The following is a 13,605-nucleotide window of genomic DNA, read 5'->3' as shown; positions in this document are numbered from 1 at the left end:
CACTCACCTTGGGGAAGGGTTCACCTGTGGCCCGGCAGCTCATCACTGCTTCCTCACCTGGCCGCAGACTCTGAATGTGTGGTGTTACCTGCACTGTGGGCACAGCTGCAAAATAGTCATAAATGATAGGTGAGAGTCACTTATTTTAAGCATATGTTCCTGCGTGACCAAAAAAGTGTGAGAAAATACTGCACCACCTGATATCCTATCTGCAGCAAGGCCTGAGGCAGCTGCATGAACTTACTATGGACTGTCAGAATGTGTGTCTGGACCACATCCTTGTTCCGGTCAGCATGACATGTGTAATTCCCAGCATGGACCAACTGCAGGCGTGTCAGGTACAGCGATCCATCCATGAACACACGAATGTCCTGTGGAAATACGACAACAATTACTCATCTATCCTGACAAGTTCTGCCTTTATCCATCAATATTACACAGTGTACCAATTCCCTTTCACCTCACCTCAGAGTTGAGTGCTGCCAGGTCAAGTCCATTGCGGCGCCACACAATGGGGGGTGTTGGGGTGCCAGTGACGTCACATTTGATCTCCAGGTTGTCACCTACTCGTGCTGACACCTGATTCACTTCCAGGGCCTTGTCCAGGGACACCACTGACACACCTGTGAGCAGTAGTGGAGAGCAGGTGTGAGGGGAGATGCAGAATGGAAAAGAATAAAAAAGAAACCAAGTGAGGGTGGTACCTTTTAAACATAAAACTAATTGGGATGTAACTGTAAGTATTTGCTAGATGTAGAAAAGTATTGAAGAAGAATTTATAAACACTATTACCTACTTCTATGGATAAGTTTCCAAACCAACCTAGACAAAGCAAGGATGCAGTAATTAAAACATGCCAGACCAGCTGCAAGCCGGGAGCGTGCGGAGGGAAACTGAGTGCAAAGGCAGAAGGAAGAGTGTGTGCTAAGAGGAAATCTGGGAGAAAGGCATGAAATAGATAGTGACAGTGGGAAGGCTTAAGAGGAAGGTGATTAAATATAAGAAGAAAACACTACACATGCAAGAGAGACAGAGAGATAGATACATACATGCATACATACAAGGCACTCAGAATAGTAAAGGCAAACTCACTACCAAAACAAAAGAAGAGCAGAAAAAGAGCAAGAGTAAAGTCTGGCTTCTCTGACCCAACACAAATGAACAGGTATGAGTTTCTTGAAACTTTTGGTGAGCTTGCCTTTTCTATTCTTAATGCCTCATATGGAGTGATACACATTGAAGGAAACAAGAAAAAGGTGCAAAGAGGCAGGGATGGAGGGAGGGGATGAAGGGAAGGATGATGAGGAAGGGACGTGTGATGGAGAGGGAGGAGGGGTGTGGTAACGGGTAGCGGGAGGCATGATAACTTACTGTACAACTTACTGAAGGCGGTATAGAACTCATTGAGGTTGAGTTGTCCATCGTTGTTTGTGTCATCAAAGTGCAGGAGGTCAGCCAGTGAACAGTCCTCTGCCAGACGACTCACTTCCTCTTCCTGTGACACCTTCACCACCACCACCACCATCACCACCAGGGACATCAGTCACAACACAGCAGAAAGGAGACTCGGGTCAATATCTGTATCTTGGTTAATTTACAAATCAAGTTCCACACAAATCAAGAAAACTAAATAAAACAGGAGTAGAAGTAGCGCAAAAGTAAGGGTTTCATGAGAGAATGTGATATAAATCCATAGAACGTGAAAAGGAATAATTTTGGAGGTAAGCCAAAAGTGATGTAGCATAGAGATAACAAGTTCTTAGAGTTAAATACTTTCAATGCACAAGTGTGATGACCTTGTAACAGACAGTAATACAATGCCAGGTGAGTAGGAATGGTGCCTCACCTGTGTCAGCTCTGTGCGGTCCAGTGCCCCATTGTTGTTGGTGTCAAATTTGGAAAACATAAGGCTCACCAGATATTCCCGCTCGGAGCCCCGTCCATTCTCAGCCATGAGCCGTGCATGGTGATATAGGAGGAGGTTGTCCTGGACAGAAGAAAATAGCAAAATTAAATAAGATAAAGTAGGTTTTTCTCACTGCCCCAGCTGCTAACTCTGTACAAGGACTTTATCCGTCCATGTATGGAGTATGCTTCACATGTCCGGGGGGGTTCCACTCATACCGCTCTTCTAGACATGGTGGAATCAAAAGCTTTTTGTCTCATCAACTCCTCTAACTGACTGTCTTCAGCCTCTCTCTCATCACCGCAATGATGCATCTCTAGCTGTCTTCTACCGCTATTTTCATGCTAACTGCTCTTCTGATCTTGTTAACTGCATGCCTCCCCTCCTCCATGGCCTCGCTGCACAAGACTTTCTTCTTTCACCCCTATTCTGTCCATCTCTCTAATGTGAGAGTCAACCAGTATTCTCAATCATTCATCCCTTTTTCTGGTAAACTCTGGAACTCCCTGCCTGCTTCTGTATTTCCACCTTGCTATGACTTGAATTCCTTCAAAAGGGAGGTTTCAAGACACTTATCCTTCAATTTTTGACTACTGCTTTGGACCCTTTTATGGGACTGGCATCTCAGTGGGCATTTTTTTTTATTGGATTTTTGTTGCCCTTGGCCAGTGTCACTCTTACATAAAAAAAAAAATGAGCTGTAAAAAAAGTTTGATAATTAATGATGATATATATAAAGAAAATGGAGTTAAAATGATGGTCTGTGGTCAATCAATGCTCCATGGGTGGGATTGATTATTCACCTTGAGAATTTCATATTGCTGCAATGAACACAGACTGTTGGGTGAGGCACTGCTACTGCTGCTGCTACTGCTGCTGCCACTGTTATTGCTGATGCTGTCACTACTACTGCTGCTGCTGCTTGATACCAGTTCATCTTGCTGTTCACCATCCTCTAAATGTGTGACTTCATTCTGTAATTTGTTCTGATCATCTTCAAGGGGTGACCGTGTTGTCAACACAGCTCCTCCTCCCTGAAAAATAAACACATATGATTGATAACTTAATTGCATTTAGGGGTGCAGGTAATGCTCAAACAGAAAATGACTTACACATCATAATCCCAGTTTTACTGCAATTACCATAATAAATCTGAAATGCCTGGACGTACAAGCACTGGGACTGATAACAGCATGGATTGACATGAACAAAGCAGTTTTAGCTGCTTTTAATTCTTCATGTAAATAAAATGAGTGAGCAACATCTATCAGTGCTTCTTCATGAATGGCTGGACAGGAAACTTTCAGCAGTGGCGGCAATAAAGTGATTTACTTGTGTCAGGTCGTCGCGGATCTGTGGTGGCTCCAGATCAAGTTTTTCCTCCCTGGTGCGGGGTGCTGGTGTGGCGGGTGATGGGGTGTTATCCCAGGTGATGGGCATCAGGCCTGGATGGAAGGAAACATGTTACTAAGCACTAAGGGCACAGACACCTCCAGCATGTCCTTTATTCCAAGAGATACACTACTCACAACACAGACACCTCCAGCCCCTCTATTACTCCACACTAACAGCCACAACATTCATGACACATACCTCCTGCCCTTCCCTCACTTCACACTAACAGCCAGAATACTCACAATACATGCCTTCAGCACTTCTCTCACTCCACACCAAGAGCCACAATCCTATGTACCTTTCCTGAAACATTTTCTGCTCCTGTCAATGTGAATCCTGGCACCACTGAAGCAGGCGGCACGGTGCAGCTCACAGTGATTCAGGTACAGCCGCCCGTCATTGCCACACACCAGCTTCCGGTGGCGGGAACAGAAGGGCTGGCACTCACACTGTGGCTCACCGACGTGGTCCAGGCGACACACACGTCCCCGCTCACAAAAATGTGCTTGGCATGGATCTGATGGGGGATAGTTAAGTTACAAGAGAGATGATATACAATGATGAAATACGACAACTCTATCTCTGGATCTGACAGGAAAGAAAAGGTTATATTACAAGAGAGATGGCAATCATGAAATATGACAACCCTATCTCTGGATTTGATGGGAAAAGGTTACATTACAAGAGAGGTGGCAGTGGTGAGGTACAACAACCCTATTTCTGAACTGTACCATGATTAATGAGTCTGTCGCCTCACCCAGTTCACCTTGCAGCAATGATAATAGCTGAGTATCAGTATTCATTTGAAGCACACCACTCTCCATGATTACTAAACCAGAGATCATCCTCATTGCATCCTGTTAACAAAGACCAACTTAAAAATTTCTGTCCATTTCCTTGTTGAGATAATGTAATGGTGCTTAGTGTATTAGTGTTGTTCTGAGCCCCTCCACCAGTCTCACCATGATGTTGTATGACGTGGGCATCAACTGTCTCTCCCTCCAGCAACTCTGCAGCGTCAGATGACCACAGCCGGTGAGACTCATCGTCGAAGTAAGGCGTGGCGTCCCGATGCCGCCGAGACTGTGGGAACACACACTGGGGCTCTTACTTGTTTTTTTTTTTTTTTTCTTTAGGACTTGCTATAACCTACTCTAGGACTTACTGATACACTCTGGAACCTACTCGGATTTCCTCTGATCCACTCAAAGACTTTCATCTACTCCAAGACCAAATAAGACTTGCTCTGACCTATTCTTAGATTTGAACTTAATTTAGGATCTTGACTCATTCAAGGACTTATTCTAGACTTAGTCTATATAGGATTCTTACTCTTATTTACTCTTATTTACTCTGTGCCTTATTACTCTGAATTACTCCATATCATTCTGCTGTCCTCCTCATCCTCCTTGCCTCCCAAAAGTCGTAGAAAGTTTCCAAAAAAAGTTAACTGATGTAGACCTGAAAGCACTTAAATAATCCTCTTCTGAAATGGTTCACGTCGCAGGAAGGAGGTTAAACAGAAACGGATAGAGTTCTAGGTAGATGTTCCCCTTAATTGTGGCCATCCGTGAGTTACATACACTTCATTCCCAAGTCTTACAATAACGAAACGCAAGAAACCATCACCGTCAGTATTTAATGTTACGCTAATAGGAATGGGAAAAAAAAAAAAAAAAAAAAAAATAGGGTAAAATTCTACAGGGAATGTCAAAACCTGTACACTTAACATGCTACTTAAACAGACGAAACCATAACTGTCAATACTTAATGTTGCACAACGTTTGGTTAATTAAATGAATAGGAAAGAAGGGGAAAGGCAAAATCTACGGAAGGAAATTTATCACAAGAAGAAAACGAGAAGCTGTAAGAAGCGATCAGCTCAACACGTGACAGAGCCCGGATGAAACAAACCTAACCTGGAATTTTCATGCACCTATCATCCTCATCCATGAATCTTCTTATAAATCTCCCTAATGACTCAGCACTATCTGATTACTGAGTTTATTCCATTCATCTACCACTATAGCTGAGAACCAGTTCCTTCAGGTTACTTATACTGCTACTACTCTGACACTTGATACTGCCACCACTCACTGATACTAATGCTGGGCTTACCATGGATTCTACATTAAGATATACGTTCCTTGGAGCTTACCATGGCGCTGGAGAACGTCACAAGAGCAAGTATCAACCAAACTCGCTCCATCTTGCTCTCTGTGTGTGGGAGGAAAGAGAACAATTAATCATCTGAGAGAGAGAGAGAGAGAGAGAGAGAGAGAGAGAGAGAGAATACGTATTTCATCTCACTTGACAGAAATATTAAGAAGTGAAGGAAAAGAAAAGTTGATTTATAACTGACATAACGCAAAAAAAGGAAACACACACCCACACAGATCCCCCCCACACTCCCCTCATCCCCTCTCCTTCTCTCCGAAAACTACGTACGTATATTGGCTAAGGCTGGAACAAATGCGTCACTAAATGCGTCACTAGGAAAAAGGTTAGTCCCAGAATTCCAGAGAGCAGGCAAACTATTGACACCTGCTAGACACCTGCTGATATTTAACTTGCTGAATTCACACCTTTGCGGCCATCACTACTTCCTCTTCCTCCCCTCCTCTTCCTGCTTCGCTTCTGTTTTTCGAATTTTCTTACAGTTTGTCCTGTTCCTTTTTCTTCCTTCTTCCTTAACCTCATATTTTTCATTTTCTGTTTCCTCTGCTTCCTCCTTCTCCTCCTCCTCTTTCTAGTTTTCCTGTTGTTATTTTTTTTTTTAATTTCTTCGTCTTCCATTTTAATTTGTATTCCTCCTAATTTTTCAACGGTTCTTATTTCTCCTTCTCTTTTAGTCTCATCGCTTCCTCCTTCTATTTAACTTCCTCTCCACTCCGTGACTCCTTCTTCAATCTCTTCCTCCTCCTCCTCTTCCTTCTTCGATTCTATGTAATTCCCAACTCTTCACTGCTGCCGCTCTCTTACTTTTCCTTCTCATCCTCCTCTAGTTTCTTCTCTTCCTCCCTCAGTTCTTCGTAATTCCAAACTCTTCCCTACCTCCTCTCTCTTCTTCCCTCTCTCTCCTCCTCTAGTTTTTCTTTCTCCTTCGGTTCTTCGTAATTTCTAACTCCTCTCTTCTCTCTCTCTCACTCCTCCTCCTCTTCTGGTTTCTTCTCTTTCTCCTCCGGTTCTACGTAATTTTTAACTCTTCGTTGCCTCCTCTCTCTCTCTCTCTCTTTTTCTCCTTCCTCCTCCTTCTCCTCCTCCTCCTCCACCTTTAGAATATGCAGTCGAGTTATGGTCAACGAATTTCATTACGGACGAAAATAAATTGGAGAGGGTGCGAAGGAAGGAAGAGCTGAAAAATGAATACTGTTTCCAGCCAGTGGCGCTTTCCTTACGACGACACGATAGGTTCACGTCACTCAACACTTCCCTCTCTCAAAGTTTACGTAAAAAAAAAAAGAAGAAAAAAGGTGGAGTTGACGTTGAAATTATTCCGCAAAAAAAAAAAAAAAAAGTAAAATGAAATAAATCAAAGTTGGTGAGTATGATTTTTTTTCTTTCAATAGCTTAAACTCGAATGTTATGATTCAAAATTTTTTAGAAACTAGTTCGAGAAATGAATTGAATTATACCAACACCACTCGAATTTTTATTTTATTATATATTTTTTTTTCCAAGAAGTATGTATGTAGTAGTAAAATTAATGGTGCGAGTAATGCCACTGACATGAATGGGAGGTGGTGTAATTATAATCATTCTTTATATTGAATAAGATATCCGTAATACGAGAGAGAGAGAGAGAGAGAGAGAGAGAGAGAGAGAGAGAGAGAGAGAGAGAGAGAGAGAGAGAGAGAGAGAGAGAGAGAAGGGACTGAAGGAGTGAAGGAGGAGGAGAAGAAGAACAACAACAACAACAACAACAACAACAACAACAACAACAACAACAACAACACAAGAACAAAAAGGAGAAGGAGGAGAAGAAGGAAGACCAGCAGAAGAACGAGGAGGAGGAGGAGGAGGAAGAGAAACAAGTGAAGGAGGCGAAGAGCAACACACACAGACTGGACTGAGACGCACAAAAAAAAATAGAAAAAAGAAAAGAGAGAGAGAGAGAGAGAGAGAGAGAGAGAGAGAGAGAGAGAGAGAGAGAGAGAGAGAGAGAGAGAGAGAGAGAGAGAGAGAGAGAGAGAGAGAAAAGAAACGAAAACACTGCTTATAAATTCATCAAACCTTCAGCTGAGGCGCCCACACGAGGCCTGGAGGAGGAGGAGGAGGAGGAGGAGGAGGAGGAGGAGGAGGAGGAGGAGGAGGGCTCTGCGTTTGGGAGTCTCATGCAAATATAGTCCCAGTAAAGCCCAGGGTGGGTGAAGCGTCAGAGGCCAGAAAGAGAAGCTTCCCTCAACCTCAACAATAACAACACTTTGACTGCTCCTGTTTGTTTGCCTTGTGACGGAGGGAGCACCTGTGGCAGAGAAGGAGGAGGAGGAGGAGGAGGAGGAGGAGGAGGAGGAGGACGAAATGGGTGCTTAAAATAGGAGAACGACGAATAAAAGTGAAGAAAGAGGGCAAAACAAGAGAAGAAAAGCAGGAAAGGACGAGGAAGAGGAAGAAGAAGAGAAAAAAGGAAGAGGAGGAGGAGAACAAAAGAAAAAAAGCAGTACAGAAACAAGAAGAACAAGAAGAAGGCCAAGAAGAAAATGATAAAAAAGAAAGACAACATTTTCACACCTCAGAAAAATCTTAAACAAACTAAAAGCAACGAGGGAAGAAAAGAAAGAAAAGAAAAGGGAAACAAATGAACAAAGGACAAAAATCATCTTATTCCCACACACTACAAAGGATTTTAAACATAAAACTACCAAAACAAACCATGAATCTTGTGGAATGGCGTGAACAACAGGTAAAAGAGAGAGAGAGAGAGAGAGAGAGAGAGAGGGCAACACTTAACACGAAACTGGTTCACATTAGGTCTGGTTTATTTACAGGAAGTTAACACGCATGCGCAGGATTTAGGAGAGGGCGGGGAGGAGGGTCGACACGTAGTGAGTGAGAGAGAGAGAGAGAGAGAGAGAGAGAGAGAGAGAGAGAGAGAGAGAGAGAGCATATATGCATTTTTAAGGCAAAATCTGACAGGACGAACGTAATATCACACACTTCAGTCTTTCCCAACAACTCAGCACACACACACACACACACACACACACACACACACACACACACACAGAGCCACCCCTACAAAACAAAAGGCAGTAAATGCAGGTTGTTGTCAGGTGTCTGTTCTCCCACGAGACACCTGTACTGGGAACACGAACGCAATAAAATTCTAAACGAGGTAACTGATCTCATTGCGTCAACAGGAAGTGCGGCAACAGATGGCGTATGAAAACTTTGAGATGTGACGATAGATGGCGTTAGTTGCGTATGAAAACTTTGAATATGATGATAGATGGTGTTGGTGACATATGAAAACTTTATAATATGATAACAGATGGCGTTAGTAGCATTTGGAAACTGAAATGCGACAATAGATGGCGTTAGTAGCACAGGAAAATTTTGATATACGACGATAGATGGCGTTAGTAGCACAGGAAAACTTTGATATACGACGATAGATGGCATTGGTACTGAATGAAAACTCTGAAATGAAGCTTTAACACTTTACCCCGTATTGCGTCTTGCTGGAAGGGAATGAAGCGATAATAATCCAATACTATAAGAAATTTTCACCATCAAGGAAGGATAGAAGTACGTACAGTCGGGGGCAGAAGTAGAGTAACATTCTTCATTCACTTCCCCCTGATATCTGCTCAGCCTCGTATTCTTAAACGCTTTGTTCTCTCATTAGGATTATTTTCAAAGAACAAAACCTGGCCACGAGGAACCTTATTGTAACTGGCAATTATTTAGCCACTATTGATTCATAGCTAAATTTAACGTCATCTTATCATTGATTGGTGCTTGCTTTGTTCCCGAATTGATCCTATTGGTCTGAAAATAGGACACACAAAGAGACAGACAGACAGACAGACAGACCTAGCGTTCTTAGTAATATAGATTTATCAGTTTAACGTCAGCGATATCATGAGAGAGACAGAGAGAGAGAGAGAGAGAGAGAGAGAGAGAGAGAGAGAGAGAGAGAGAGAGAGAGAGAGAGAGAGAGAGAGAGAGAGAGAGAGAGTAAATGGAAGTGAAAGGCGTAGAGAACGACGAATATTTTCCTTACGTTGGCAAGTCTGTGATTGTATCCAAAATTCATGGTTATCCTCTCTCTCTCTCTCTCTTTCTCTCTCTCTCTCTCTCTCTCTCTCTCTCTCTCTCTCTCTCTCTCTTACTTTCTCTTTACATTTGAAATTATTTATCTTACTTTCCTATTCCTGTGTCCTTTAATTTTATTCTGCAACCTTCCAGGAATGCCGCGTGTCAGAGAGAGAGAGAGAGAGAGAGAGAGAGAGAGAGAGAGAGAGAGAGAGAGAGAGAGAGAGAGAGAGAGAGAGAGCATAAGGAATCTACGAGTAACACGCAACATACACATAGCAGGTCGAATGATCTTCACTACACATCACTAGGAAAAAAAAAAAGAAAGAATAATACGAAGAAAAGTAAAAACTGGAAAAAAATACACACGACAAAACCCAAAATCTCCAAAACGAGATCTTCCAGCGTGTTCCAGAATAAGCCTGTTTTTCCTGGAATCGGTGTAGGCAGAGGAGGAGGAGGCGGTGAGGGAGAATCCGAGGCGCAATCGTCAATAATCCAGAAAAAAAGGGACAGAGCAATATGGTTCCAGCGGTTCCAGCGGTTCCAGTGGTGGTCGCGGCAGGTGGAAGGTTCGCTGGGAAGGGTTAATACTGGACTGGGGTTGTGATTGGGTGACCTGGGTGACCTAAACTCTTATTCTTTAACGTTTTCTGTCCTTGGTCTTTAGTCTGTCCTTTTCTAACAGGGCCTAGTGGATGTTCAGAGGGATGAGACTACGAGTAAGTTAGACTTGAAATTTGACTGATTTTTACGAGTGGAGTGGCTTAAACCAGTACTTTCTTTCTAACCAGGATTCTTTAGTGCTTTCAGTGCCTTATTTGCATCCTTACTTTCACTCACTCGCTATCTCACCCATTCATTCACTTACTAATTTCACGCACTCTTTCACCCACCCACTCACTCAGTCACTGGGTCACTCATTCACTTGCTATCATTCACATTTCTACCCACTCATTCATTCACTCCGTCACTCGCTCTCACTCATTCATTTCAAAAGGACGACGCTTCCAGGAGTCTCAGTCTAAACAAAGCTATCATTCAATTTCCAGCGATTTCCAGCAACTCTACACGCCTGGATTCATGTATATGAGCTGGGTGGTCGCTTTCACTCCTTCAACAAATCTCCGGTGCCTCTAAATAGAAAATCTGCGCCACTCTCATGGCTCCCCTTCACCGACTGGGGAGCGAAAAGGCGAACAATAAAGAGGGAGCTTAGCCTCACGTCACTGCCAGACAGGAACTTGAAAGGGAGAAGGGAATGGAGCCGTCAGTGTTAGGTAAGGCAATATGTCACCCTCCCACACTCTCCCTGATCGCTTCAACACATACGAGGGAAAAAAATGGGTGTTATGTTAGAAATAGAGGGTTTACAAATACATCGAATTTGCGCTTATCAAATCACATAAACAACACTAAACTGAATTTGCCGGAAAAAAAAAAAGATGATATAAACTAAAGTACGATAATATTACCTACTCTACTTATTTCTAAGAGTAAAAGATTTATGAGTGTAATGTCATGTTGTAATCTCGTGTTTTGTCTCCTTCACTGCCATAACGAATCGCTGGGATCTCTCCGTGTAATATTTCTTAAAACGTTTTTGGTGAGTTTCTGTTGGTTTTTCATTAGTGTGCTCTCTCTCTCTCTCTCTCTCTCTCTCTCTCTCTCTCTCTCTCTCTCTCTCTCTCTCTCTCTCTCTCTCTCTCTCTCTCTCTCTCTCTCTCTCTCTCTCTCTCCACCCCCCCACAAACACCAGCCTACTGCCCCACCGCCTCAAGTGTCTCTGCTCCACACACACGCCTTTACCCCCGTCACCCTAAGGACGCTGCATCAGTCATCCCGCCCCGCAGCCGTCACCACAACACGCCTCGGACACGCACCAGACAGGGGACATGCCCTCGCCAGACATCCCGGGGTCTCTTTAGCTCAGTGCCGCCTCTGACGTTCTGTCTCCCTTCCCTCCTCTCCATTTGTGATATGAAGTCCCTCTTTCTCCTTTTCTCTTCTTTTCTTCCGTGTTTGTGTGTTTGTGTGTGTGCGTGTGTTTTTTTCTTTTATCAGTGACGTTTCCCATTGCTCTCTCAGAATGTTAGTTTATGATCTTTTTTTTTTAACGCAGACACACACACAAAAAAAAAAAGTGAAGCATCGTCTATACCTCAAAGCACACTAATACCGTACACTCTTACACTCACTCCGGAGACACCCCTTGAGTCTGTTATGAGATGCAAGCTACATGTGGCGTTTCAACACTCACCCCGTCACTCATCCGTCATCCCGCACCCTTCCTCTCCCCTTCAGACACTCAAGCACCCGCTGCAACCCGCCCCTGTGTGCTTCTGCTCCTCAGTGCCCTTAACTACTGCATAAAACTCGTTGATTAAGAGCTTGAGTCATCATGTGTAGAGCTGAGGGTTTGTGCTTGCATGGCGCCACTCCCTCGCACTTAGCAATGGAGGAGGAGGAGGAGGAGGAGGAGGAGGAGGAGGAGGAGGAGGAGGAGGAGGAGGAGGAGGAGGAGGAGGAGGAGGAGGAGGAGGAGGAGGAGGAAAAAAGTTATCCCTATCATCATCATTACCAATATTATCATTCCTGTCACTTTCCTTTTCCTTCCTTCCTTCTTTCCTTCCTTTTTTCTCTCTCCTTCCGCCCCCCCCCCCTCTCTCTCTCTCTCTCTCTCTCTCTCTCTCTCTCTCTAGCACCCACTTCCCCCCGCACACACACTACCAAGCCAATAGGGAGAATTAGCACGAACCCAAACAGTACGTACTCTGACCACCTTGCGAATCTTCAGGCCTCATACTCCTGCACTCGACAATAATACAAGTTCGTGGCTTCATGCATACATACTCTTGGTACAGATTGCCCGTGTGTGTGTGTGTGTGTGTGTGTGTGTGTGTGTGTGTGTGTGTGTGTGTGTGTGTGTGTGTGTGTAAGTGTGTGTGAGCCTTCCAGCCTTTGACACGTTATTAAGTAGTGGAGTTCCAACCACAGATTCATAAAAGTATTCAAGGAAACGTTCTTACATACGAGAAAACGTTGGCGCACAGAGAACGTTGGACGCAGCGGAGAAAGGAAGGAGAGGTGAAAAAGGTTCTTACACGCCACTCAAAAGAAGTAAAAGGAAACGTTAAACAGTGAAAAGGAAATGTATTTATGTTTTTATTACTATTAGAGAGAGAGAGAGAGAGAGAGAGAGAGAGAGAGAGAGAGAGAGAGAGAGAGAGAGAGAGAGAGAGAGAGAGAGAGAGAGAGAGAGAGAGAGAGACAGAGACAGAGAGAGAGAGACGACAAGGAAGAACAAACATTTCCACTCACACACACACACACACAACAACAACAACAACAACAACAACAACAACAACAACAACAACAACAACAACAACAACAGCAACAATAACAACACCAACAACAACACCAACATCATCATCACGAAACACAGACAAAAAAAAAAAGCTAAGAAAAGAAAAGAAAAGAAAAGAAAAAGAAAAATAACACAAGAAACATCTCCAAACGCTACACCAAACAACATTTTCCACACACCATACAAGAGAGAAAGCTCCCTAACACACCCACCCACCCACCCACACACACACACACACACACACACGGCCACACAGACGCAGCCAGATGTTCTCCCGCTGTGTCCTCCTTGCTGCTGTGTATGTATGCGAGTATGCGTGCGTCATGGTAAGTAAGAGCAAAGCATTTGGGTCCCTGTGTGAGCTGTACGGCTTTGAGTTTCCGCAATATTCTTAATGATGTGGGAAGCTCAGGGTTTGTGCTGCATATTCAAAAGAGGGGGGAGGAGAGAAGCAAGAGCCAGCGGGGGTAAGAGAGAGAGAGAGAGGGTAAGAGAGGGAAAGAGAAAGACAGACAGATAGAAAAGGAGAGAGGAGGGGAGAGAAAGAGAGAGAGAGGAATGAAAATTGTTTACTGAGGAAAACAGGTAAATATGAGGTTATTTTTGTCACTTTTTCAGTTTTTTTTCTTTTTCTTCTTCTTCTTTTCTTCTTCCGTGGGTAATTTCAGGAAAAGAAAAC

The 13,605-nt window shown here is 43.6% G+C and overlaps 1 protein-coding gene across 3 annotated transcripts in view; it reads right to left on the bottom strand.

Annotated features, from left to right (window-relative positions):
* The window catches only part of LOC135109255 (follistatin-related protein 5-like), a 129,537-nt gene that overhangs the window by 6,585 nt on the left and 109,347 nt on the right, over window positions 1-13,605 (bottom strand). For 2 of the 3 annotated variants that reach the window (XM_064020515.1, XM_064020516.1), the window contains 10 exons: window positions 5,460-5,518; window positions 4,264-4,384; window positions 3,600-3,818; window positions 3,239-3,351; window positions 2,710-2,940; window positions 1,847-1,987; window positions 1,372-1,504; window positions 466-623; window positions 245-371; window positions 8-105 (listed from right to left, as the gene is read on the bottom strand). In XM_064020515.1, the coding sequence (XP_063876585.1) occupies window positions 8-105; window positions 245-371; window positions 466-623; window positions 1,372-1,504; window positions 1,847-1,987; window positions 2,710-2,940; window positions 3,239-3,351; window positions 3,600-3,818; window positions 4,264-4,384; window positions 5,460-5,510 (1,392 nt within the window). In that variant the 5' untranslated portion in view covers window positions 5,511-5,518. The remainder of the gene's footprint in view (window positions 1-7; window positions 106-244; window positions 372-465; window positions 624-1,371; window positions 1,505-1,846; window positions 1,988-2,709; window positions 2,941-3,238; window positions 3,352-3,599; window positions 3,819-4,263; window positions 4,385-5,459; window positions 5,519-13,605) is intronic. The other variant, XM_064020517.1, reaches the window with a different exon arrangement.

Source organism: Scylla paramamosain, chromosome 18 (assembly GCF_035594125.1).
Source record: "Scylla paramamosain isolate STU-SP2022 chromosome 18, ASM3559412v1, whole genome shotgun sequence".
Lineage (NCBI taxonomy): Eukaryota > Metazoa > Arthropoda > Malacostraca > Decapoda > Portunidae > Scylla > Scylla paramamosain.
The sequence above is the reverse complement of the archived record's forward strand: the minus strand, read 5'-3'. Positions and strand labels throughout refer to the sequence as shown.